The sequence below is a fragment of the Harpia harpyja genome, chromosome 13, assembly GCF_026419915.1.
Source record: "Harpia harpyja isolate bHarHar1 chromosome 13, bHarHar1 primary haplotype, whole genome shotgun sequence".
NCBI lineage: Eukaryota > Metazoa > Chordata > Aves > Accipitriformes > Accipitridae > Harpia > Harpia harpyja.
In genome coordinates, this window is record NC_068952.1 from 35068368 (window position 1) to 35096346 (window position 27979).

A 27979-nucleotide genomic window follows, 5' to 3' on the forward strand; every position below is an offset into this window, starting at 1 on the left:
TAGTGTTACTTCTTATTAGTGTTTTCATAGAGCTATTTAAAGGTAAATTACTGATTATTAAATTATTGAGTATTTCACTAAGTCATCTTAAAGCAAGACTTCTTTTTCCAAAAGTTTTGCCTTTTGGTCCTTTATCATAAAGCAGTGAAGCTCTGAAGATGATAGCACACTTACGATAGCTTGTAGCTATCATCTCATGTGTCATCCCATACAAGAGTTTTTCAGAATCCAAAGAAAGAGGTAAGACTGAGAGTAGCATGGGTGGGGGTGCAAAGAAGTAAGATTCCTGAATTATTAAAAACTTACTTTTAGGCTTATAGCTTTCTAAAGTCTAGTTTACTCCATTGTTGTCATGCTAAGAATCAAGAAAGGCTTATAGACGTTTTATTTAATGTCTCTCTAACAGGAAGGAATACAACATTGAATCTGCATTCCTTAACCCTAGTCATGATGATGACTTTGGAAAATGCATATATATGACAAGAAGACTTCTTTGCAATTTAGGAAAATGAAGTCTTGCTGATCTGGCCCAGAATTTGTGAAAGATGTGTTTCCACACTATAATTTTGAAGACAGTTATTTTCTTCCTGTTTCAAATGAAAATATACAGCGTATTTTCTCAGTAGGACAATTCCAGAAAGTTCTCTGACATGTGCTTTAACTTAAAAAACTAAAGGCAAAACTGTAGAGCAGTGATTAAGCTATCTTACTGGTGTTTTGTTTTTTGTTTTGTTTGGTTTGGGGTTTTTTGAGGGGGAGCAGAAGGAAGTGTTCCATAAAGTTTACACAAAACTTTAACCAAAATTATTTTCCGTTACCACCTTTTTAAGTCTCATCGATAACAAGTTTTTTAGATTGACAGCAATTTGATCCTAGATAAGATATCAAATGATCACTGAACAGATGGCAATGCCTTTTTATTGCTATCAGGTTGTGCCGAATTTGAGTGGACTGCTGAAAAATAAAGAACAATATTCTGCTAGCAACTCTCTCACTCCAGCTACTGTTCTTCTGTTTATGTCTAGAATTATGTGAAAAGGTTTCATTCATCAAAAAAGAACTGTGGCTCTACAAAGTAGTAGAACAACTGGCCTATAGGTTGGCTGTCTCAGAGAGGCACTTGTTTGCCCAAGCTGTATTGTTCAGTGCCAGGTGGTCCAGGCTCAATTGCATGTGCTTGGAAATGTCATGTGGACACGAGTTACCAAGTTAATTGGTAACTACCAAGATATTTAATGTATTTTGTTAATATTATGAAATCTGCTTTCCAAATTTACATTGTAAAATTAAGAACAAAATTGGTTTTATGTAGTAAGACTGTATGGATTAAGTGTATTATGGTTACCAGAGATTTCAATGTGTTTTCTTTCTATATGGAATTTCTGCTCTTTTGATTCAGAGAGAAAGGATAGAAAAAAGTGAAATCTCTGTTTTCAAAAAATAAATTATTTAAAAGATCTTGATATGCAGTGACCTGAAATAATACTTTAGAGCTCTAAAGTGATGCAGAAGTACATGAGAAGTTACTTGCTGACATCTGAAACTGCGGAACCCCAGTCAGTTTGAAAGACTCAGAAAACTGGCTGGTAACATTACCAGTTTATGCTACCTCACAGTTCATGCCAGTTAATAAAAAAAACAAGGTCAAACTAAAACAGTTTCCATAAAAAACAATGGAGATAAAGGCTAATGTTTCCTTTTTCTTTAAAACTTATTTTAATTTAACCAACCACTTCTTTCATTACTACTAAAAATAATTCAGAACGATGACATCAGAGCCATTCTACTGCCAAATGACATGGCATAAAACTTATTTTCTATTTTACTGTCTTGAAAACATAAGAAACAGAAGCAAAGCTAGTATTTCTATTTTTTTTTTCATAAAATGTGCCTCTATACTCCCTTCCTACTGAATAGTTTATATCTCTTCCACACTAGAATGTTTTGAGTTTTTGAACACTTCATCTGTTGTCATAGGCAGTCTTCAGTGTTTCTTTCTTAATTAGAGAGAGAGCATGTTCTTTTAGGTTTTTTCATTCTTGTGAACTTTTATGATGGGTGAGATTATTCAAATTCTCCTTTGCTTTAACAATGAAGTGGACTTCAGCTCTTTTTTTTTTTTCCCCTAGAAATGAACTAACTTGAACTTCTAAAACGGCATTTATCCACTTTGTGATTTCCTCATTGCCCAGAGGTTGCAAAATGTTAGAAAAAGTGGTGTTAGCTGCAGCAGCTCAGTTTCTGAAGAGTGTGTAAGTGAATGTCTGCAGTTGCATTTAGTGATTACAGACTATTTTCATCCATCCTGGAGGAACATGGCACAAAGACAGGATTTTTAACAGGACCCACACTGAAAAATTTTGGAAACACTGTGTTCCTTATTGTAAATACTCACTTGGTAAGAACTAGGTAATAGCCATATGAAGCTGTAGAACAGCCGGCCTCTAGGCTGGCTGTCTCAGAGGTGCTTTTTGCTCAAACTGTATTGTTGGGTGCCAGGTGGTGTTTGGAAATGTCAAGTGAATGTGATAGGTCTAGCAGAAGAAGGGAAGGGAATCAGCACATTGGCTTTGTGCATTCCATTGGGAAACTGTAGAATGTTTGAGGAATCACTGGATGATGCTGCATATATGCAGAGAGGCTGCATTGTGCATTTGCTGTTTGCCTATGTCGTGGTTTCAGCCCGGCCGGTAACAAAGGACCACGCAGCCGCTCGCTCACTCCTCCCGCCCCCCTCCGGTGGGATAGGGAGGAGACGGAGGAGAGAAAAGAAAAAAAACCTGGAACCTCGAGGGTTGAGACAAGGGCAGTTTACTGGGACAACACAAAAAAAAGTTACAACAACAACAACGGTACTAATGAAAGAATGTACAAAAAGAGTGATGCACAGTGCAACTGCTCACCACCCGGAACCCGACGCTCCGCCACCGAAAGTCGAGAGCCCTCCCCCCGGCCCGCTCCCCATTTATATACTGAGCATGATGTCACATGGTATGGAATAGCTCCTTGGCTAGTTCAGGTCGGCTGCCCCGGCTATGCCCCCCCCCCCCACCTCCCAGGTTCCTGTAAAAATTAACTCTATCCCAGCTGAACCCAGGACAGCCTAATTAGATGACAGGGTAGGAGCTGGAGGATAACCCTCTGCTTTCACAGGCCTACAGTTGTAAGGCCTGTCTATAGGAATTCTCTAGAGCATCACCAAAATAGTGTTTTTCTAGAATACTATTTTTTTCCCCAAAGAAGATGGAACAATTAACTTTGTGTAAGCCTTTCTAATAGATACAGAAATGGGAGTCCTGTGGTAGACCAACTTGAGTATCAGCAGATAGTGTTATTACAGGAAGACTCACAAAGAACATGAACATGTCTGATATTGGGGGGGAAATATAAGGACAAATCTAAAACAAAATCTGTGTTTAGCAAAGTTGCTCAAATCTTATTTTAATCATTGCAGTTTTCTCTCAAATATCCCTGTACAACAGGAAATGGGATAAAATAGTACGTGTAACAAAATAGTGTAATTTTGTAGGCACTCAGTATTAATGTCATATCCAGATGTTCTGTGGTACTCAGTTTTATACAGTTGATGGACCTTTGAGACGTTGTCTGTAAAATATATTCTTGTACATATGCCTTAAATGCAAATCTCTGATTATTTTAAGCCAGCAAGGTCTGCTGCAAGTAAGTATATGGCGACCTGCAGGATGACATATCCGTTTCTCATGAACATAAGCAGAACAAAAGTTCAGCCTTTTCTCGGTTATCACTTACAGTCCTTACAGTTTATACCGTTGAATCCGCTTTGGAATGTCTGTTTCCATTAGGCACTAACAGTCTTATTGATGGTAATTTGTCAAAACAGAAGATGTTTGGAATAGAATAGGGAGTTTGTTTCTCAAACTCAAGCCGTTGTGTCCCCATGATTAAAATCCATGCACCCTCTTTGGTTATCTCTTTCACTGATGGATGTACTGGTTGTGTCTTGTGCTTTAAGGAGGCTCGCTCTTTCTACTTCAGAAAAATTAGATGCCCTTAAAAGTCATATGCAGTATGCCTCATGATGCATTGGAGAGAGTATTTCTGGTGGAAGTAGTATACTGTTCTAGTACTAAGTATTTTGCTGTTTGGAGGAATTTAGGGATCTCTGGAGACAATGTCCAATGCATGGGTTTCTGAGCTCATACCACGGAATACAAGCAAGTGCTTAGGACAATACAAATAGTCTGACCTCTCCAAAGTGAACATGGCAGGCTTAATCTCTGCTCCTGTCTGAAGCAGCATTTTACTGTGAAACACAGTTATAACAGAAACATATGAAAGAACTTCCTTGTTCTGGCTAAAAATGGCTTTGTACATTTCAAAAGCACTCTTTGACTACTGAGTCAGAATCTGAAACCTGCTTCATGGAATAGGCAGCCTCAGCTGTTTAATAGATTTATTGTTTTATCTTTTCGCTGAGTGGATGAAAAAATTTTATTTTGGGCCTCACTGTAGTAGACTTATAAAAAGTGGAATTACCTCTTATGAATTTTTGTGACATACTGACTCTGAAAAGTCAAAGCTTGCAATCTTGTTCTCTCTTACTGAACAATTTCTTGTCTTCCAGTACTTGACTTTGTTATTCAACTTCATTGCAGCCTCTGAACCTGCTTCCAAATTTCTACCTCTGAATGTGAAATAGCAGTCAAAATGTTAGCACGTCTCTCCTTTCCTATCAACCTTTAATTAAAAACCGTTTCTTCAGATACCCCAGGAGGCACCAACTCCAATATTCTTTTTTTTTTTCAGAATAATCGAAAGCAATTGTATGCAGTATGTGAAAACAGCTTATACACACATATCCCCCCAAAAGTTCGAGATAATTTCTCTAGAAAATACAGTGCTAACACATTCAGGCAGAAATTTATGTAAACATTTTTCTGTTAGAAATCACCCTCTGTTTTATGTTTTTATAGATTGATAAGTATAGATTATGATGTTACTTAACTACTTCTAATTTTTCTATAATATCATTCCATCTGTAGCAATTTGTTATATATTGTGAGGGCAAAAATTCTTACAGTGCTACCTTTTTTTTTTGGTTTTTTTTTATGAACTGGACAAGACATTTCTTAATATTCTGTGGGTTGTTTTGTTTCTTTTTTCCCCCTGGTTTTTTCTATGCCTGCTCTTGGGCAGAGTGATTTTCCTTTGGAATTTTGACAACTGTTTTGTATGCTGAGCTAGAATTTTAACAAAGATGATAATTTCTGATGTGACTAATTCTGGAAGAAGGTAAGTATGTTCTTTTCATTGTTTTAAAATAACAGAATACACTTCCATTATTTCCATTATTTCCTCTAAATCACTGAGTTGATTTTTGTTTCTGCCAGTATTTTATAAGAACTACACAAAAACCCTAGCATTCTTAGTATTTGTTAATGTGTATTAGCTTGAAGGTAAGAAGTTTGTTTTGAAACGAAACATGTGTAGTATGTTCCTTTCTCAATATACAATATGACTATTCTCCTTTCTGTATAATCTTCTGCTAGTTGGTTTACAGCTCCTGAATTTCTCTTTTGAGTGTTATCCCAATACATACAGTTGGTTGTCAAAAGCTCATTTTCATGTGACAGGTTATTCAGCAACTACTGACTTTCCTTTTGGATTATGCAAATGACTGCTTAGAGTCAGTACATGTTAGTCCTTTTCCTTGTGTTTGAATGATGATGTGAATGTGGTGCACAAGTCCTGTCTATCTTTCTAAGCTTTGCCTCTGAAAGTGACTTGGTACACTTGTTGTTTACCAACTGGATTATCATAGTATTTAGCATCCTGTACAGTGGGGTCATCGTATGAGGATCCTGTTGGAGAAGGACAAAGAAATAGTCCCTGCCTTGGGGATTATACAATTTAAATGAGAATACATGCATGCAAGCAGGAAGGGGCAATTCAAGAATCAGTGGACATATGACAATTTCTGAGCCTGTACACAGTATGGTTTCTACTGAGGATTCGGAGGTTGTTCAACTTGCTTGAGAAGACCACTCAAAATGACTTTTTTGTTTTTGAGTGGAACTTGCTTCAATGCAATGTTTCAGTATTGTAACTGAAGGTGAATCATCTTTAGTCTTCCAGAATAATTCATGCTCTGTCTAATCTGAGCTCTCTTGCAGAATAGGTTCTACTAGCTGAGGAAAAGTACATGTCATGCAAACAGATCTTTACTCCCTGCTTTGTAAGCTGTTGAACTACACTGAATATATAAAGTATTATACAAAATTTACTTGTGTTTATCTGCTGACTGATATTTCTTTGTATTAATCTTGTTTGACATACCTGTGTCATTATGTGTTGAAGACTCTTTATTCTCAAAGATGAAACCAGAATTAAAATTCTGTATTATCAGTATTTTAAGGACAAATATATTTACAAGGAAATAGTAATTACTATGAAATGTTGGAAGCACAGAGATAATTTTAAGATAGGGAAATGTCTTAGAGTCATCCAGTCTGCCATACTTCTTTCTGTCCTGAAGAGATAATATGCATGCATGTAAATTATGTTCTGGATGTCATTTGAGTCTCCCTGTAGAAAACAGATTATTTAATGCTCAATAAGTAGGGTTCTTTTTTGTTATCCTGCCCTTTGACACTTTGATTCATGAATGGAAAGAATGAAAGGAAACAAAGACAGTTTGGATTCTGTTTGTTTAAAATTTTCACTGATACAAGAACTTGACTGACAGGTATATAGCTTCTATTTGCAATTAGTAAAGATTGCCAAAAAATGGTATTGGTTAATAATAATCTATGAGAAGTTTGGTGCATTCTTTTTTTTTTTTCTTTTTTTTTTTTTCTTCCCCCCCCCCCCCCCCCCCTCTCTCTCATGGGCTAATAAGTGGTCAGTGCTTGCAGATGTCTTTTCAACCCTTCCCTGGAAAAATTCCTTGGTCTAAGAATTTCGTGTTAAGATGTTTCCTTTTTACCTCATTAATTGCATTATGTTGTAGGCTTTACTGTATTTTGTTAGGTTCCATAACTTCAGTTAAAAATAACTGAACTGAATTGGAAGAGTACAAATGAAAGATTCTCAGTGTGTGTGTCAGTGATAGTTTTGCTATTGATTTCGCTCTGGTACTTTACATGGTTTAACCTGAACAAGATATAACTTCAGTTCCAGGTTTGTAGTTAAACTCTGCATGGGCTGCGTAATTGAACTGTTTATAATAGAGCTGTAAGAATAGGAGGATATCCAGTTTGTTCTGGAAATCGTATTAGCCTTAATGCATCTCAGTGTCAAAACTTGTGCTAATGGAACAATAGAATATTGGTATTAATATTCCAAGAAGAGTGCTAAAATACTCAGTCACAAATTTATCTAAACATATTTTTCAGTAACAGAAGGTGATTTCTAACAAAGTTTAAAATCAGTGACAGTAATGCTATAGTCAGTAGTAACTCTATATAAAACATTGATATTCACTGAGAGATAACCCAGGTTGCTTGATGAGAAACTTACATAGTGTTTTTTACACTTACACAGTGAAACAAAGCATGAATTGAGATACAATGTGTAGGAGTGAATATTCAGGGAAATTAATAGAAGATACGCTAAAGAGAAGCTGCTGGAACTTTGTGATAGGTATTCTTTGGTATAATGAGTTACACCAGAGAAAGTATATAACTTTCTGCTTTTTTAGTTCTTTTTAATAAATGGCTGTAGTATATTTAAAAAAAAACAAACCTAACTAATATTAGTGAGTTTAGTATTTAGTATTTGGAAGGTGTGATTTATAAATTATTTTCTCTGGAAAAGCCAAGGTGACAGGTGGGGGATCTTGACCATAAGACAAACACAAGTCTAACATTTTTGAGGGGGTCTGTTTTTTACTGTTAAATCTTATACAATTATTCTTGCAGATGATGATGATATTTTTCTCAGCCTGTAAATGAAGGAGAGCAGTTATGATAGGAGGTCTCTCTTTCTTAAAAATAAAACACCTTCCATTGAACAGTACTGAACAGCTGTGGATTTCAAAGTTCTGTTCTAAAGATCCATTGCTCCAAAATTACACGTTACATCTCTGTCTCAATATTTATGTGTATCTGCTATTTTCTTTGTTGGAGAAGGGAGCCGTATTTGAAGAACAAACAGAATATGATTTTTAAATTTTTTTTTTTTTTTTTTCCCCCCCCCCAAATCTTGCACCAATCCCAAACTAGTGCAATTCCACTGTTTTGGTAAGAAATGTGATGGTCTTACAGCAGCACTGGGAATCATGTAGGCTGTTGTCACTCTTAGTTATAACTTCTTCCCCCCAACCACCAAATCAGCTAAGCTGTGGTATGATTGTTGGTGGATTATTCTGTAGATACATTTCTATGCAACTATGTCATTTCAACAAAGGATTCTTTTCAGTTTCTATTCTTGGATTTCTCTCGCAAGCAAAGACTGTAAATGTGAAGAAATATGGCACAACTAAGGAAGTGTGCAACAATGTTCACTACACAGCAGCTCATATGTATTTCCATTAGTCAAATGAGGGGCTTCCCATCCGTCTTCTGGCTCTTGTCTATGTCTGCATATTAATCAAGTATCTGAAATATGCATATGAGAAGTAACCATTTATACTGTAGTGGTTATAGCTTTAATTGTAAATTTGATGTATAATAATTTGAACCATTTTTTTCATGAGCTGTGCTCATAATTTCTTCATTGTATTATTTCCAGTCCATTTTCCACAGCTGCAATCTGAATAAGTGGCTCAATTATAGTTAGTGTTATCCTTTAATATTCACTGTGCCTCATGGAAAACTTTGAAAGAAATATTCTATTTGAAGACAATCATGCTTAAATATCATGGTTTTCTAAAGACATTTGCATGAAAACAAATGCATGAAGAACTCATTTTTCTCTTCCATACTCCTATATCCAGTAATAATTCTCCTGTGTGACATCATAATCAACTGTCATATGATATGATATCACAGTTCAGTGTGACCAGAATTTTCTGGCTTGGACACACAAATAAGTAGCATGGCTTGAAAAGCAGGCATAGCCCTCATTTTGCTTCTGAAAATTGGATAGTTCTGATTTAGGAGTCATGAAGAGATAAATGTTGTTAACAGATATACTGAAAATATGTAAATCTAAAAACATTTGCTAACATAGTCTGTTTTGAAAAATAAGCAAACTGAAATAAGTTTGAACGTGCATTAAAAAACTTTTTTGTATGATTTTCTTCTTTTTCAAAAATTACTTACTTTTTTCTAGTGGCAACCTCAGTTTTAGGAAATGATACCTTTTGACAGATTTATTCAGTGGGTTGTCTGGTCCAGAACTTGTGAAAATACAGGCAGCTTACAAACCATGTTCATTTCTCCTTTGCACTGTTCTTTTTCATTGCACTTAAAAGTATGGGCCTGAAGGCAGAATTTTCTTGCAAACTTTGGATTCCCATAAAGTAGCCATTGTGTAACTGCTACTTAGCTATACTGGCAAAATACGTAAGGCTACTACCCTACTATGTTTCTCTGAAGAGTGGAAACTAACCTGAATCTGAGCACACAGAAAATGCTGTGTAGAATCAATTGAATGCAAATTAAATGTCTGGTCTTCAGCTTTTGGCATATTATTCCTGCCTATACTCCTATTTTATCAAATTGCACTTCCCATTTTTTAAGATTAGTAGAGCTTGAGAGTCATGGTTTATAGAATTGTCATCTTGATAAATAGTAGAGATTAATGCTTTCATCCAAATTATGCATTCTTTTTAGGATGATAACATTACATAATAATAGGGGCAGATTTCCAAAGTCTTGATCAACAAAATGATCACAGAAAGACTTCTTAAATAATTCATTTCCATCTATCAAGGCTGACATGAGGCAGCGTTACCAAACAGCCTCCTTTTGACAGGATAGTCCAATAGTACAGTTCTTATTCATTGCTCTGCTACTGGCACAGGAACATTTGCGGGCATGTGTCCAGGTCCCCAGGAAACTTGGAATCATTCCACGTTAAAGAACTGTAACTGTGGCTAACAAACCAGCTGCTGTATTGAACTCAGAAGGAAGTCTTTGTAGCTGTGGGGAAGGAACTTAAGTTATTTGCATAACATCCAGCAGCCTTAGTGGGAAGGGTTGGCAGGAGCACAACAGCAGGGTAGGCATCCAGCTTTTCTTCTCTGACCATATCTGTCAGTGATTCCATTCTTAAATGCTAGGATGAGACGAAAAGGGAGAGAAGTGAAGAACTTGACCAAAAGGACTGTACAGGTCTGAAGAGAAGGGTACTCATGATCATATTGACAGCATTCTTTGTGGAAGTAATAGTTTATTAAATTTCAGCAAACAAAATTGGTTTATAATAAATAGCATCGACATCAATAAGGGAATGTTTGTGAATTGCTAAATTCTTACCATGGAGAGAGAACAACAAATACAGGAGAATATCGTGCTATCCGTCGGCATAGGTCAGCTGTCAGCAAAAACATGCTGTTGCACTGAGTTATAGGAATTTACAGGAATGGTCATTTATATTAAAAAGAGGAATATTTTGTCAATTGGGCCAATTTCAGATTTTAAAAAAAATTTACTAGTATACCTTAAATATACTGCATCACATCTTCAAATACTAGTATTTCCAATAAAATGTCAATCTACAGTTCCAGAACAGGTATTTCTTTGGTCTTCTATCACCAACTGTACACCAACTGTACACTGTAAAGAAAAATAATTCCCTTTTTAAATACTACATTTTGCAATGTACCTTTGTTTTAAAGTACTCAGGCCATATTTCATCAAGTATTTAAGCTACCACCACCAAAAAAAAAAAAAAAGTCTTGTTTTCCTGTGGCCTTCAGTCTCTCTCCTGCTTTCCACAGATACAACTGTTTGTGAGGCCAAACAGTAAATCACATTGTGGATTTGAATTGAAAATAAATGGGGTGGTGGTGTGCATTTGTTGCTCTTTTCTTCTGCCTCCCACCACCTCATCCCAAATTTAATTTCAACCTGGATTTTGTTCCTGGTCCAATTCACTACTTTTGCACAAATACTTATGACAGAAAAAGGGTTAACACAAGGGAAGAAAAGACTGGAATTTTTACAGGATAGCCTTTTCTGACCTTATATGTATTTTCCCATTTTGTAAGAGACTATTTTTATTTTTAAAAAATGCATATACTAATGACTTCTATGAATGGTTTTTATGTAGGAGAAGGCAAAAAGGCTAGGAGATGTAATTCACCGTAATTTCAAAGAAAATTGAATTAATCTTCAATAAGAAGTTAAATATCTTTCCCAATAAATGAAATTGACCTTTCTGTGTTCTCACTATTTTATATTCTTGCAGAAACAGAAAAGGTGATTCTGGAATAGTTTAGTTTTCCTTCAGTGTTTTTATTTGGCAAAGGTTTCTCACACTTCTATGATTGTATAAAGAACGCTCTAAGAGATGATAAAATAGCTGTCAGCAGTTCATGTTAACGTCTATTCCACAGAAGTTTTCTTGTATTTCACCTTTATAGTATTACTTGTGCCCCCCAAATATTAAGCATATTGACGTATCTGGAGAAGGACTTAGGGGTATTGGTGGATGAAAATCTGGCCATGAGCCAGCAATGTGCGCTTGCAGCCCAGAAAGCCAATCACGTCCTGGGCTGCATCAAAAGCAGCGTGGCCAGTAGGTCGAGGGATGGGATTCTGCCCCTCTACTCCACTCTGGTGAGACCCCACCTGCAGTACTGTGTTCAGCTCTGGGGTCCCCAGCATAAGAAAGACATGGACCTGCGCCAGCGGGTCCAGAGGAGGGCCACAAAGATGATCAGGGGGCTGGAGCACCTCCCCTAAGAGGACAGGCTGAGAGAGTTGGGGTTTTTCAGCTTGGAGAAGAGAAGGCTCTGGGGAGACCTTACAGCAGCCTTCCAGTACTTAAAGGGGGGGCCTACAGGAAAGATGGGGAGGGATTCTTTAACAGAGATTCTAGTGATAGGACAAGGGGTAGCAGTTTTAAACTGAAAGAGGTTAGATTGAGATTAGATGTAAGGAAGAAATTCTTCCCTGTGAGGGTGGTGAGGCACTGGCACAGGTTGCCCAGAGAGGCTGTGGATGCTCCATCCCTGGCAGTGTTCGAGGCCAGGTTGGATGGGGCTTTGAGCAACCTGCTCTAGTGGAAGGTGTCCCTGCCCATGGCAGGGGGGTTGGAACTAGATGATCTTTAAGGTCCCTTCCAACCCAAATCATTCTGTGATTCTATGACTGATATTTTCCTTTTTGTGTTGTATTTTCATGAGTCAATGTTTAAAAATCCTACATGCCACTTGTGAAATAGTGTTTCTCTGAACACATCAGTTGTTTAAACGATCTTTTGGACTCCTGTAAGGAGTATTAATTAAAACTTGTTTTAATTGATTTCATTGGCCATCAAACAGGAGTTCTGAGGAATTCGTATGTAGCAAAAGTAAGCTGCAATGATATATTGTTCTTGTTACCTATTCCTAGTAACAGTCACATAGAAACTGTGTCAATCATGATGCTACTGTAACTCTAACGTGTTTATTAACCCATTACAGTAGAAGAGTCCTAAAGTTTGCTGTATCAAACACAACTTTGTGTTGATTTCTGACAAGCAGAAAAAATAATCTGTCAAGTCTTAATTTATATTATTCCTTTGCCCCCTTGCCTCACACTCTCTCTTCTTTCTTTCTTTCTTTTTTTTTTTTTTTTGAGAATTTTTCTGGTACTAAATGTAGAGGAAAAAACCATTTATCTTCTGAGCTCCTATTACCACCTCATATCTTCACTGAAGTAAGGGGAGAATTCATATTCCAGCGTAATTTGACTTGAACTTTTTTTCTAAACTCTGGTAAATGCATATTATGCTTATTTGCAGCATCTTAAAAGATCATTATGTTGGCATTTTTGTTCAAGGAACAAAAGCTGAAAAGGAAGTACATAACATGCTGTCTTGTCTCAAATTTTAGTCTAATTTTATGCAGTGGGTTAAAGGATGGCCTCTGCCTGCAAATGAATCTTCACAGCATGAGTCATGGTCATTCTTAAGACCATTACAGCCATTGAAGAATATTTTTATATCCTAACAATCCCAATTTTGAAATTAAATGAACACTTATTAAAAGGGCTACTATCTTTTCTTATTTGTGGAAGACAACAGACATGTTCTTTAGTACAGTAACTGAGTTAACAGTCAAGGTTTCCAACCGGAGGAAGGTAATGTAACAGAAACAACTATAGCTCTTTTACACAGCTAAATAATAATTTACACTCTAAAGGAATGTAAGTAAATCTCCCTTTGGGGGGGGGGGGGGGGGGGGGGAAGCGAAATACATTTTTTTCACTGAATTCTAGTGGAGAGCCTACTTATCTTTCAAATGTTCTTTTAAATGGGACAAAACACTTTTGTCTGTGTAAGGTGCGCTTTGTTTCATATACCTTACTTATATTTTCTACCAGTCTTGCCCCAGTAACTCCCGTGTGCATTAACCACTTTCAAGCAAACTTGAAAAAGGTGCTTAGAGATAGGTATGTTCTTTCATGTTATGTAAAAAACCCCAGTGATTAGACAGAGAATAAGAATCTGAGTTGCTGTCAGCATTGAAGGAAATGCAGAGAGAATTTTATGTGGCTATTCTGCTTGGCAGAACCTGGTCTGCTATTCAGTGTGTGTACTGGTTAGCCCATGAGAGAGATGCAGGTTCAAACTGCTCATATCCTGTGGGCATCATGGGAAACTGGGATTATTGCATTTGCTGGGTTTTAAGGAGGCAGAGGATAGAAAACCATACAAAGTAAGACTTATTAATTCCAGTTTCATGGGGTATTGTGTATATACAAGCAACATTGGAATCTTACCATTATTGACTAGAAACATTTTAATACACTTTCTCTTTTTTTTTTTTTTTTATGAACAGATAAATTTGTCTGGATTAATACTGAACTGAATGCGTCTGAACTGAAGGAAACATTTTAAGACTGGTCTCCCGACAGAAGTTGTAGAAAAATGGTACACTGAGGTTTCTGCTTGTACTTCTGGGAAGACTGTAACTGTATTTTTATATTGCAGTTTATTGGCCTACAAAAGACAATGTAATAACAAACGTAACAATAAATTTATGCAATAGTAGCAGTTCCCTTCCCACTGACTGGACATGAGTGATCAAAGGTCTTTGCAAGAAGATAAGCACAAAGTTAGCAGAACTTCCTCCAAGTTCAGGGAGTCTTCAAGAAGCATGCAATCTGATGATTATTTTGCTAGAAAACTTAAAACTTTGAATGGTAGCATGGGTCCTCCTGTTTCTTCAAATGCATCTAGCAAAACTGAAAATAATCAAACAAATGGTACACCAGCTGTGCCTAAAATGGGTGTTCGAGCAAGGGTATCTGAATGGCCTCCTAAAAAGGATTGCTCTAAAGAGCTGAGTAAAGCTGCTTGGGAAAACAGACCTCCAACCAGTTACGAAAGTGTTGTCTCAGTACTTCCAAATGGACAAAATGACCAAAGTGACGGACAGCAAGAAGAGCTAGAACTGGAATTTACAGAGGGAAAATATTCGATTGGAGATCTTTTTGTTCATTCGCCTCAAAGGGGACTTCATCCCATAAGGCAAAGAAGCAACAGTGATGTGACAATAAGTGATATTGATGCTGAAGATGTGTTAGACCAGAATGCTGTTAACCCAAATACTGGAGCAGCTCTTCATAGAGAATATGGCAGTACCTCTTCAATTGATAGACAAGGCTTGTCTGGAGAAAATTTTTTTGCAATGCTAAGAGGATACCGAGTAGAAAATTTTGAACATAAACCCCTTGCTCCATTTGGATTTTCTGAGTTTTTCCACTGTGATCCTACAGTTTCTCCAAGTCTTCATGCTGCTGCGCAGATTTCCAGGGGAGAATTTGTCAGGATTTCTGGCTTGGATTATATGGATAGTGCCCTGCTTATTGGTCGAGACAGGGAGAAATCTTTCAAGAGGAGACTAAAATCAGAAGCAGTAGAAACATCTCTATTTAGAAAATTGCGAACAGTTAAAAGTGAGCATGAAACTTTTAAGTTTTCATCTGATCTGGATGATAGACTTGACAGAAATGTTCGTTCTTGGAACTGTCAGAAATGTTTTGCACATTATGATGTTCAGAGCATTTTGTTTAACATAAATGAAGCAATGGCAACCAGACTAAATGTAGGAAAAAGAAAAAATATAACCACTGGGGCTTCAGCTGCGTCACAAACTCAGATGCCAGCAGGCCAAACGGGAAACTGTGAATCTCCTTTGGGAAGCAAAGAGGACCTCAATTCAAAAGAGAATTTAGATGCTGATGAGGGTGATGGGAAAAGCAATGATTTAGTATTGAGTTGCCCTTACTTCCGGAACGAAACTGGTGGGGAAGGAGATAGACGGATTGCACTTTCTAGGGCAAATTCAGCATCTTTTTCTTCAGGTGAAAGTTGTTCTTTTGAGTCCTCTCTGAGTTCCCATTGCACAAACGCTGGTGTTTCAGTACTGGAAGTACCAAGAGAAAACCAGTCCATTCACAGAGAGAAAGTGAAGCGTTACATCATAGAACACATTGATCTTGGAGCATATTATTACCGCAAGTTCTTCTATGGAAAAGGTAAATTTTTTCTGATGCAACTTTTCTGAGATATTCATGCATTAGATCTAAGTTGCTTAGTAAAGATTTTTTTTTTTCCTCTTTCTTCTCTATAGAGAGACCTAAGTATTACAGGGGATCCTGAAACTCTTTACTAAAATTAAGCCTGTTATTTTTGCTCTCCCAGAGGGATATTCAACAACCAGTGGGTTATGTATAAAGTTATGCAATACTTGTGTAAGTTCACTAAGTGTGGGGTCATTTAAATTAGTACGTAAACTAACTTCTCTGAACCAAATTTTCTTGGTGGGCAGGAGGAAAAGACGACATTTATATCCAGTAAATGCATTGGAAATATGGATATCCAGAGTGGAAATCAGTATTTCCTAAATGTGCCTCCAAAAGAGAAGGTTTTATTATGAGGCTTCTGACTCCCTTCTAGATTCTGTTGTCTCCAAGTGTCTCTTGGGGCCTTTCCTACTGTATACACATAAACATACTCCTTAAACAGAGAGCTTCTGATGACATTTAGTTTTTCAGATTAAAGAAGGTTCGTATATGCCTTTCTTTTATCCTTTTACCCTGTTCTTTTCGGATATGTTCACACTGCAAAATGCCAGGGTACTCTTCTCAGCAGAGTCATTATCTTGGTTTGAATCGTTATTCAGATAAACTGTTTCCACTCTGTGATCTACTTTGGCTGTCTACAGACAGGAGATTCAGTACTGCATCGTGCAGTGCGTGTGAAATCTCTGTTTTTGTGGGGACAACCCCAAAATACCTGTCTCTGTCCTTTCTGTATTATGAATTACAGCTCAGTCTTTTTGCTGCTATTAAAAGAAAAGAAAAAAAAAAATCTGCACCTGTCCTTAAAAGACTGTTTGTTACTGCCCAAGTCTTCCTGAAATCATACTTCCTCTGCTTTCTAACTATATTTGAACAGCAGGAAATAAGAACTATACTGTACTCCTTCCTCCCCTGACCCTTTAAGGGGGCTCGAAAGACGATCCAGTACAGTGCTTGTTTTCCCAATACAGAAGGCACCTAGAACATATTGGCTGTAAAAACACTGTATTTAAAAGGCAAGGAAGAAAAGAATCTTGATCTGTCATGGAAGAGGAAGAAAAAGACCCAGAGCTAAGGAAGGAATGGGCAGTAAATTTAGACGTTCAAAATGGCTTTTAAGCTAGGCAGGTTATAAAGGATAAAAAAGGGCTGAGGGAGTCAGAGTGGAAGAGAATGAATGGAAACTTGTAACAAAAGGGTAGCATATTTTTTGAGGGGCAGAGAGGAGAAAGGATTGGCATAGATGGAAATAAAAGGAAGATTGTCAATGGACAAAGGTGGTGGCAGGATAGGGAAAAAAAAAAAAAAAGACAAGGATTAAGCCAAATGATAGAGGACTTGTTTGTGAAATGTTTTTATCATGGATGAGTTCCAGGTTCTGAAGGGCTGAACATGTTTTGTGAAGAAAAAATCTTGTCAGAGAGATTAAGAAAAGGAAAATAGAAAGAGTACTCAAAACCACTTTAAATAATATACTATAAACAAACCTAATGACCTTTCTGGAAAGTTGATGGGACTGTAATTAGTTTTAATTAACTTCTGTTCTGGTGTTATGTATATAAGATCTCTTGACTAAAAGTAAAGTATGTTTATATTGATATAGTATTAAAAAGTTAAGAAGTAGCATCTGAGAATTTTATGCCACGTAGTATAACAGTAGGAAACTTAAATTGTTATGCCCTTGTTAGTAATTGTTCTGTAGGGGGAGTTCTTCAAAAGTAAATATGTTGTGATGCATTTAATATCCAGTAATAAATTGTTACCCTCTCACATTTACAGTGATATGTAAGTCATGCCCTGTTCCACATTATCTTTCTATAGAGCTGTGACAGAAGCTACATGAGAGAAATCTGTATTGGATGGCTCTTATGAGACAGATAGCAAGTCAGGGCAAACATGTTGGTGGAACTAAAAACTAAATTTTCAATACCAATTATCTCAAGGGATCAAGCATGTAAGGAATCTCCAGATAATTTCCAGCTGAACACAGTTCTTACCTAAGCAAAGTTTATTGTGGATGGAGGAAATAAACCAGGCATTTTGCCTTGGGCACCAAAATGTCTTGCTGCTGTGCTGATCTCTCCTATAAGAAAAAGTGACATTTATATGCATACTGAGTCTTACTTGATGCTCTTCCATGACAGTGAGCTCTCCTAGCTGATTGTTCATTGAACTGTAGATTTAATAGCACAGTTGAATCTAGCAAAATAATTGTGGAAGGATGAAATAAAAATTTAGCGAACAATATTCACTTGTATGTAGAGACATATGTAATGCCACCAATTTTCTTTGCCTTTAATAAGGTATCTATGAAAAAGAAGTAACTTTCTGAATATTTGATTTAGTTTGCAGTTTTATAATTGGCACTTGTCAGCATACAAGTTCTATTTCTGTTTTAAGATGCATGGAAGAAACACCCTGGCATGTATAGCACTAGTTATTCCATTCCCTTTCAAGAAATGAGAGATTTGGAATTCAGTGTCTTCTGAAATGAGCTGTAGTTTTATACTGCATATTTATAAGCTTTGTAACTATTGTTAAAATCAAATCCAACACGACTGATGTTAAAATATGTTAATGTTTATGGAAAATATCTTCTCAGTTTTCAGTTAAGGTTTGTAAAAGCTAGAATATTTTCTTTTATCTCATGGTCTTGATTTATTAATGGTGTCCTTTAGTGAACTATATTTTTGTGGGATAAAGGGGATAAGAAGGGGGGGGGAAAGCTATGCTGATTTTTAAAAAGGATAATTGAAATACACTTTTATTATCATTGATTTGTCCTTTTCCCCTTGTGCAATTATCCTCATAATACTTGAGACTTGACTATTACTACCATGCTTTTTATTTGAGGGGTGCTTGCAACCATTTCTTAATGTGCTATTGTATCTATCTGCTGATATGAGACTGAAAAAATATCCTAGAAGAAATGTACAGGCTTAGCAGGCTTTTGGTATTAACTAAGTTTTGTATAAGTAAGACTTTTGTATTAGAAGAAAAGTTGACAATTATTCCTCAGAATGAAAAAGTAAGAAATGAGGAATATTTTACCATTTCTCTTTAAACAGCTAGAAAATAGCACTTATTTTCTTCTCTTCTCTCCAGTCAATACTTTTAAATCAACATAAATACATTTAAATGAGCTTAATGAGTTTGTACTTTATGATATTTAAGAAAAAAAGCGCCTTGAATTAAAAATGTTTTCCCCAAATCCCAGAATATCAGTAGCCATGCTACTCTTTAATTTATTTCAGCTTCTTTAATTCCCATTCTTGAAACTGTTCTATCTATTTTAATTTTAATGTACATTAAAAATAACATCTTTGGGTTTGTGTCTTTCATATTGTACAAGAAATAAGCAGATATCTGCCAAGCTAGCATTTTTCTGCTCAGTAATACTGCAGCCAAGAAATCTAGTAACTGTGTAATACCCTTTTCTAGATTTACATCAAAATGGAAGGCTATAGAAACCCTAACTGAGAAGTTTACCTTTTGTCAAAGCCTGAATATGCAGCTGTGGGGAGTTTTTATGTTGTTGAATGTGTTTGGCCTCTGAATCTCTCTCTCTCTCGTCTGTGAAATCCTGTTCTATTTGATAAATTTGTCCATTAAAGCTCAAAGTTTTAATTTAACACTGGGAAATCCATGAGGTAAAATTTATCCATGCAGGTAGAATGCTCAGGTGGGGAAGGAATGTAGTTGATGAGCATGAGTGAACAATTTAATGTCTGTGCCCCTTTGATCCCAAGTGTTCCTTCCAAAAGTAGGATGCTAGTTGTAATGTCTTGCTACTCATTTTCTCTCCACTGGGAGATGGACTGTAACAACCAACTTACATAGACAGATTTTTTGAAAGGCTAATGGAAACTTAATTTAAACTTGATTTGACAAATAAGACTGTCATTTATGTAGAGATAACTTTATCTTTTTGTACCCATTCTGAGAGCATGGATGACTTCTCAGTGAAAGACATTTTGTGAAAACTTTCTTACGCATTTCTATAAATGCATTGTTAAAAAATATCAAACTAGCTCAAAATTGCTAGCAAGTGTTTTTTAATTGAGACAATCTGAAAAGGAGAAATTAGTCTATTACTTCATTGCTATTTAAAATATGGAGTTATAGCATAATTGGATTGGAAGACATTTTGGAGGTCATCCAGTCTTAATTCCCTGTTTGAAGCTGCTTTTAAAGGTAGATTCTGAACAGGTTGCTCAGAACCTATTCCCCTTTAGCTGTCCTTTTAGCTTTTGGCCATCTCTAAGGATGGAGATTTCACAAACCCTCCTGGCAACCTGTTGCTGTGTTTGATTCCCCTCAAGGCTTCACTTTATAATGGTTGCATTTTGTCCTTTCTGTACCTTGGAGAAGAGTCTGGCTCTCCCTTCTCCATTAACCCCCCATCAGCTAGTGGGATCCTGCAATTATTTCCTCCCTCAACCTGCTCTTCTCCAGGCTGCACAAGCCCATCTTCTTCAGCCTCTCCTCATCTGTTATATGCTCCAGCCCCTTAATTATCTTGGTAGTTGTCTGCTGGCCTTGTCCCACTCTGTCCAAAACTGAACGCTACTCCTTTTGTGGCTTCACAAGTGCCAAACAGAGGCATAATGTCTTCTCCTGACTTGCTGGTATGCTCTTGCTAGTGCAGCCCAGAGTGTGGTTAGCCTTCATCTCTGCAGGGGGTTCTGCTGGCTGCTGTGCAGCCTGTTGCTCACCAGGGTCCCCAGTACTTTGCTACAGAGCTGCTCCTGAGGCTCTTGGTCCCCAGCCTGTGCTGTTTTATGAGCTTGTTCTGCTCTAGATACAGGTCTATGTTTGTCTTCAGGAGATTTTTTTGTCAGTCCATTTTTTCAGATTGTCAAAGGGAGAGTTTGTTTTAACATGTCAGGTTGCAAACTTCAGTGGGTTAGGAGTTGCTTCACATGCAGCTCAGCTGTTCTGTCTCAGCAGCAGCTGCCTCCAGGGGAAGGGGAGAGTGGGCAGTGAAGCACAGAGACCCTCCAGCTATAGGACTCTACCTCTGTGGATGAGTTAAATGCCTTTGCCCGCTTCTGTAAAATACTGCAAGGTTTATGCATTTCAGTATCTGCCCTATGCACGTGTTACTCATTTGTTAAAAGCCTGCCGGTTATTCCCCTTCATCTGTTGCACCCAGCTACAGCCCTAACCTCTGTACATGAACTGTTCTCCTTGAGCTTGGTCATGTACATGAACTTGTTGAGGATGCATTCCATTCCATCATTTAGGTAATTTAAAAAAAATATTAAACAGTTACAGCTCCACTATCAACTTTTGTTAAACCTTTTAGTAACTGGCCACTAATTGGAACTTGTATTCCTGATCACAGTCCTTTGAGGCCAGCTGTCCAGCCAGTTTATGTCCACCTTGTAATTTGCATGTCCAAACCATGTCTTTTCAGTTTAGCTACACGGATACTGTGGGAGACTGTGTAAAAAGCATTGCTAAAATGAAAGTAGGTGACATTCATTGCTCCTTTCTCTCATCCATAAAGCCAGTCATCTCATTGTAGAAAGCAACTGGGTTGGTCATGCATGATTTGCGTTTGGTAAATCTATGCAGGCTGTTTCCAAGAATCTTTTTGTCCTTCATGTGTCTGGAAATGTCTTCCATGAGAATTTGTTCCTTAATCTCCCTGGGAACTGAAGTTTATGGTGACTAGTCTATAGCTTCCCAGACCCTCTTTCTTGCCTTTTTAAAGGTGGGTGTAACCACTCACTATGACCTTTCAAAGGTGATAAAGAGTGGCCTTACAGTGACACTAGCTAGTTCCCTCAACATGTATCCTGTTTGGTCCCATGGACTTGAGTGGGTCTAGTCTGCTTAAACAGTCTCTAACTTGATCTTTCTCTTCTGTCAGTAGCGCTTTACTCTTTCCCAGACTGGGACAGTTGGCTCAAGGATGGATTTAATTATTCATCAAAGACTGAAGAGTTACTAGCCTCAGTTTTCACTTGTTCAAGCTGAGTTGCTGCTTTGAATGTAAAGCTTTAAATAAGAATAAATTGAATGAAATGGAAGGGAGCTACATAGCACCTTATTTGTTTGAAGACTCTTAGCTTTTATTGACGACTCTATGTAGATATAGTTTCTCCAAAGTAGCTTCTTACAGCATCAAGCAAAATGATTAATTTCATAATAACAAAAAATGCAAAAACTGCAAAAAACTATTATTTCATAGTAGCAGCAATTGCAGTAATTTGAGCTATGTGATATGACTGGCCATTCTGCTCATCAAAATTAGCATTTTGTGATTTATGTACTTATTGTGCAGTTCAGAAGATCACAAGCTAGTGTATTTTACAAATCTCATAGCTCAAAAATAATATTTTTTTCTTGCTGAAGAAATTTTTAATGAGATTTGATAAACACTTTCTAGGAGACTCATAGTTCATTATTCTCTTCTCTCTTCACTCTTGTGCAAAAGAGCATCAGAACTACTTTGGAATAGATGAAAATCTTGGACCTGTAGCAGTCAGCATCCGGAGGGAGAAGGTTGAAGATGCCAAGGAGAAAGAAGGATCTCAGTTCAACTATCGTATAGTTTTCAGGACAAGTGAGGTAATGTTCTTTCAGTAATTCTGCAAAGGAATGGAAAAGTTAACTTAGATGTTAGGATACTAGTTGGTTGTCTGTGGATATGTTGCTAACTTTGAAAGTAAGTCTGTTAATGGGAAAGGGATGCATCTTGTACCATTAGTAAATGTAGTTGCTCCTGGAACAAAGTTTTCCTCTTCTGTACAGCATAAAATTTTTCTCTTTTTGAGTGGGCACGCAAAAGGAAGTAAGTTGGCTGAATGGAACTGCAAGGGGCAAGCAAGGGAACAGATAATAAGAACAAATCTGAAGATAAGTTTGGATCAAGCTACTTTATGTTAAGTTTCTAATCATAGAAAAAAAAGATTAAGAAATGTGGGGAAAAAAGGGAAGGGAAAAATATGAAAGCTAGTACTATGACTTATTTGTATTTTTCTGTTTTGTTTCAAAACACTTTCTAAGAAGCTTTTTTCTGTGAATTTTTTTTTATACTGCTACGTACATGATTTGTGGAAGGAATATTAATACGTTGATAAAATTAATTATCTTATTTGGAAGAATAGCTCACTTGTGATTGTTGTGGAAGGACATGTCTCTCAACTTCTATTTCAAGTGAATTAGTATCTCTTGCAAACTAATTTCTTCTTTATCACAGCAACTAGCTTTCATTTGTATGAAAATATGCGATGTTATTATTGTAGCAAGCAACTATAAATTTTCATAATCCTTAGGACTATTGCTTTTTATTGTGATTAGGACATAGAGAAGTGTTAGCTAGACCTCCTGATATCTCTGGCCTCATGTGCTTTTACAAACAGAGATAGAAACAGATATATATAAATTTTTTGTTTAGGCTAGGTTTTTCTTTTATTGTCAAACAAGGGGTGCCTCTGTAAGTATGTGTGGAGAGGTGATTCAGCTGACTCACTTCTGAGAAATGACTCTCTTTTTGCCAAATCCAATGAAGATAAAGCAACATGGTCTAAAACATAGGTGGATGGGTTAAATGAAGGTGCCATTAGCTGTGGCTTACCTCACCTGTCCAACCTCACATTCAACTACTGTGTCTGCTAGGGTAGTATGGCATTAAAACTAACAATTTTTAGTTTTCCTGGTGTTTTAAATATTTTTTTCCAAAAAAAGTAATAGTCTTAGGAATTAGAGTAAGTTAATAAGATCATCAGTGAATTTCTTTAAACAAAAAATATATTTGTCACTGAGACAATAAGAGCCTGTCTCCTCTTCAAAAGTTATTTAGTAATCTTTTTTTCTGGTTAAAAAAATTAAAAATAAGGACCTTTTTCTTCCCATTCTTTCTTCCATGCTTTTGCTAAAACCTGAAGTTTATATCTTTAAAAGTCATTGTAGTATTTGAACTAAAAATGTTTTGTGTGTTTTACTTTACTGCAGCTTACTACACTCAGAGGAGCAATTTTAGAAGATGCTATACCATCCACTGCTCGGCATGGCACAGCAAGAGGTCTGCCTCTCAAAGAGGTACTAGAGTATGTAATACCAGAGCTGAGCGTTCAGTGCCTGAGGCAGGCTTCCAACTCACCCAAAGTACCTGAACAGCTGCTTAAACTGGATGAACAAGGGGTATGTAGCACATGACTTTTCTTTAAAGACTATTCATTTAAAAAAAAATAAATGATCTTAAATATTTTGGAGGCAATGTTAATAAACATGGGTCTGTAATGCAAACCATTCACTTTCCTGGTTTTGGAGATACTTGTGTATTTTCATTGACAAAATGAGGTTTGCTTATCTAAGCAAATTATTTTTGAAATACATTGCAGCTTAGGAAAAAATTACTGGTCTATGGAGATTCTCTTTAGATCGAGTGAATGAGAGAAAGATTATAACTAAAGTTTTAACGTCAGTAAGAAGTGATTTTCATAATCTGTATGTGCACTTTAATGTGTACAAATGCTGAATGCAAATGAAAATACATCTAACGTTTTATTAATATTATGTATAGGTAAGGAGGCAAAAGGATATAACACATTATGTCTCCACATCTAAAATTTTGGGTTGCTTTTACAATAACATTTTCTGATTAACTTGCAGTAGTCTTACTAGAATATAATGCTTCTGGGTTCAAACAACTGAAATTGTGATTGAGACTAATGAATTCACTACATTGCAAGGAAATATTCGTATGGTTTAAATTTGGGGAGAAAATGGTGAGGCTTATTGGGTTCAATAGAGTGAATCTGCTTCATTCAGAGCTAGTGATTAAATTTATAGCTTCTGAGTATTTTGTGAAGGACAGGCTTGTGATGGCTTTTAAATCAATTTTTAAAACCATGTTTTTTAAAAAAATGTTCATTTAAAGTGAAGATTGCACTTTCTAGGCAAAAGTCAGTATCTATCTGTTGAAGTTGAATCAGCTGATGGATCCAGTTCATTATGATGGTGGTATAATTAATTTTTTTAATGCTAATTCCGTTTCGAATGTAGTGATTGCATCTAGCATTGATGTCTACCAGGATTCTTCTGTCTTCTCTTGTGGCTGTAACAATTGCTCAAAACCAAGTAAATGTAGGCAGAGGAAGAGAATTGCTTTTTGGGGTGGTTTGTTAAGCTGGTTTTGTATGTAACTTTTACTACTTTTGTTCACTGTAGTCTTTGAGGAGGACTTGTAATTGAAAATTCATTTTGCCAAATGTCCTTATTTTCTCCTGTGTTTGTCAGTTGTTCTGGTAAAACAATGAAGGGGAATCAGAAGCACTCAGTTCTGAATTTAAGAGTTCCTGATGTACTGTTGCTCTCTGTCTTTTCTGTTTGAGCTCCAGAGTAAATTTAGTTTAATCTAATAAATAATATTCACTGCTCAGAGGGGCAGTATGTTTTAGGCAGTATAGAGTACTACTTTATTTGACCTGACCTGAATATTTCCCAAACTCACTATAAGTATTTCCCCAAAATTGGAAATGGGGATTGTCCACTGAACCGACCAAAGTAATTATTTAATCATCAACCCCTGATTTTGAGAAACAGCAGTACCTAGCACTTCTTTTTATTTTGGGTGATCAATTCTGAAAATTCAATCCTGTTGTGAAATGGGCTGTCACCAGGCAAAATGTAATATTAATGTATCTTATGTGCTGCTTATTATGAGATAATTACTTGAACGTAGACAGAAAGCTGTGGATAGAACTGGCATGAGATCCATTTATGCTTTTAATCCTCTTATGTACTTGATGCTTTCAGTTTATTAATCAAGCAAATATAAAAAGAATTATGCTTGGCAACTGAAGGTGATGACTGGCTGAAGTGTCATGAATTTGAAAATATGAATCATGATCTGGAGGATTAATACTGTCATCAGAATAATATTCATTTTGCGTAACAGTGTATTAAAAGTTTGCGTAGTTCCTCAGCAGACTGAAGACTGTTCTGGTGTTTTGATTTCATTTTCTATCTGTCTCATAGTTTTCAGTGAAATCTAGTATGGATTATGGAGGAAATGTGTGGCTAAGACTTTGTCTCTAAAATGACAGTAGAAGGTAGATGCAAATTGGATGGTTGACCTAATTTGAATATATAAATAAAGAATCTGTATTTTCCCAATTTATTCTGTCATATGGTGATCAGCATTAGAATTGGCTGTAAATTTACAAGAAAAGTCAACTATTCATCTATAACCTGGACAGGATTTTATTTTTATTTTTTTTTACATCTCTCTAATTCCCCCCTAGTTCCCCCTCCCCATTTCTGCTAATGGTTGTTTATTGTATATATGCTTTTTGGTTCCTCTCACATCGCTCTGGGAATGTTCACTTCTTTCGAGGCCAAAGGCTGAAGTTTATGAAAAGCCCAAGGAAATTAGGAGCTTTGACTGCAGTGATATTTAGTGGCTATTGAGTGTCTAATCTCCTGAGATTCCTTGCCAGAAAAACTCTAAAATCTTCACATGATGAAAGTCAACCAGTTGTTGTTACATGGTAAAGAATCTATACTGTACAAGAAGACGACAAGATGCGAAGATTCAGTAGTGAGTGATTCTGACTAGAACATAGTCATTTTGAGTCAGGAAGGACTGCTATGCACCTTTAATACATATCATATACCCAAGTAGCTAAATGGGTTTGAAATTATTTTCCGATGTCACATTATTAAATTGTTCTCAGTGTTACACTAAATCTAAAATTTCTAATTTAGAAATCATGAAATCAGAACCATGTGTGCAATTATTTACTCAAAAAGACCTGAATAAGCATGCGGTACCATTTCAAAACTGGCCAACTTTATCAGTTTTAAATATTCTGATAGTTTTACATGCCAGTTAAATGCATCACATAAGAAGATCCTGCCAAAACTCATTTAGTTATTTCTTTCTTAGGCATTGATGTTCTAAAGGTACCTCGATTTCTGCTTCTGCACAGTCCCCATGACCTTGGCATGCAAGTTCTTTTGCTTAAGTCTTCTAATTTCATAGTCACGAGTGCTCCTAGAACACGGGTAGGAGGTTCAGATTACTACAAATGAGCTTGCAGCTGCTGCCTTGTTTAGGAATAGTGGTATTGGTAGAATCAAATTTGTACATAATTGCCTAGTGTTTACAGTACTTGTCCATGAAGTGAAAACCCAGGATTAGCTCCTTCCTTGGGCTGGGGGGTTTCAGATCCTCATCTTCAATGTCTCCTAGGACAATGTTTAAACCATGAGATGGTAGGTTGTTTTGGAAGATTGAGGCGTACTTCACTCCTGTTTTGGAACTATATTGATATTCATGAACAGATTCAGGAATGACTGGTGTCATTAGAAAGAATGAAGGAGTGTGACTGCGTATTTCTAGACCAAGTATTTTGCCCAGGTGCTTCTTTACTGTTAGCTGTTGCCCCTCTTGTTGGTGGCTCAGTTAGCATTTAACTTCTCCACTCCTCAATTCTAGTGTGAAGTCAAGGAAATTAACTTAAATTCCCTGTGGTTTAGGCTAAACTATTTGACACGGAGCTGGGATAGAGGTGGCAGTGTGCTCACAATCATTTTAAGTCTGCTGGGAAGTGTCAAGTAACAGCACTGCTTCCTGTAATCTAATGTTTATATGATCAGTTCTTTTCCAGTTTCCTGCATGAAATGTTCATGCTAGCTTTCCACTGAATAAAATAGTCACCAGTGTGCAATCTGGAACCTTTTGTTAAATACCTAACTCTCTCCAGGCAGTGCTTCAAAATGAGGATCAAACAAGGAAACACTCTGGATGGATAGCATCTAATGCCAGTCAAAAGGAAATGACAGTGAGCAAGCTGGTATCTTAACCCTGCCCTGCTCCAGAGTTCAGCAGTCTGACTCGGGCAGCTCCTACAAAATCTCCTTTTATTTCAGATGGTCATCGCTCCCATTCCACATCAAACTTTGGCACAGCTCCCAGTTCTTCCATGCTCTGTGCTGCCCAGGTGAAACCTTATTGCAGCACCATTCCTCATTCCTGTCCTTACTAAGCCTGTTCTTTGTCCCTAACTGCTCTGTGGTCAATGGCCTCCTGCCAGAGTATGTTCCACAGGGGCTCACCTCTACATAAAGAAGTGAACAGAGGCAGAGGATGGATTGGGGCTCACCAGAGTGGTGGGAGGGCTGCCATCATACATTACTCTTATTCCTGCTGTGCTGCAGGTTTTCTACACCAGTAGACCAAGTTCTGTAATGTGCATTGCTGTGAATATAGATCTGCTGAAATCAGAGTTAGGCCTGTTTGTATTAGTTAAAATGAGAAGAAATCATCCTACTGGTAGGCGTAACTTCATAGTAAGAAA

The 27979-nt window shown here is 36.9% G+C and overlaps 1 protein-coding gene across 6 annotated transcripts in view; it reads left to right on the forward strand.

Moving 5' to 3' along the window:
* The window catches only part of SIPA1L2 (signal induced proliferation associated 1 like 2), a 152808-nt gene that overhangs the window by 50824 nt on the left and 74005 nt on the right, over nt 1-27979 (forward strand). For all 6 annotated transcript variants that reach the window (XM_052805827.1, XM_052805829.1, XM_052805833.1 and 3 more), the window contains exons 3-5: nt 13916-15617; nt 22108-22241; nt 23628-23816. In XM_052805827.1, the coding sequence (XP_052661787.1) occupies nt 14153-15617; nt 22108-22241; nt 23628-23816 (1788 nt within the window). In that variant the 5' untranslated portion in view covers nt 13916-14152. The remainder of the gene's footprint in view (nt 1-13915; nt 15618-22107; nt 22242-23627; nt 23817-27979) is intronic.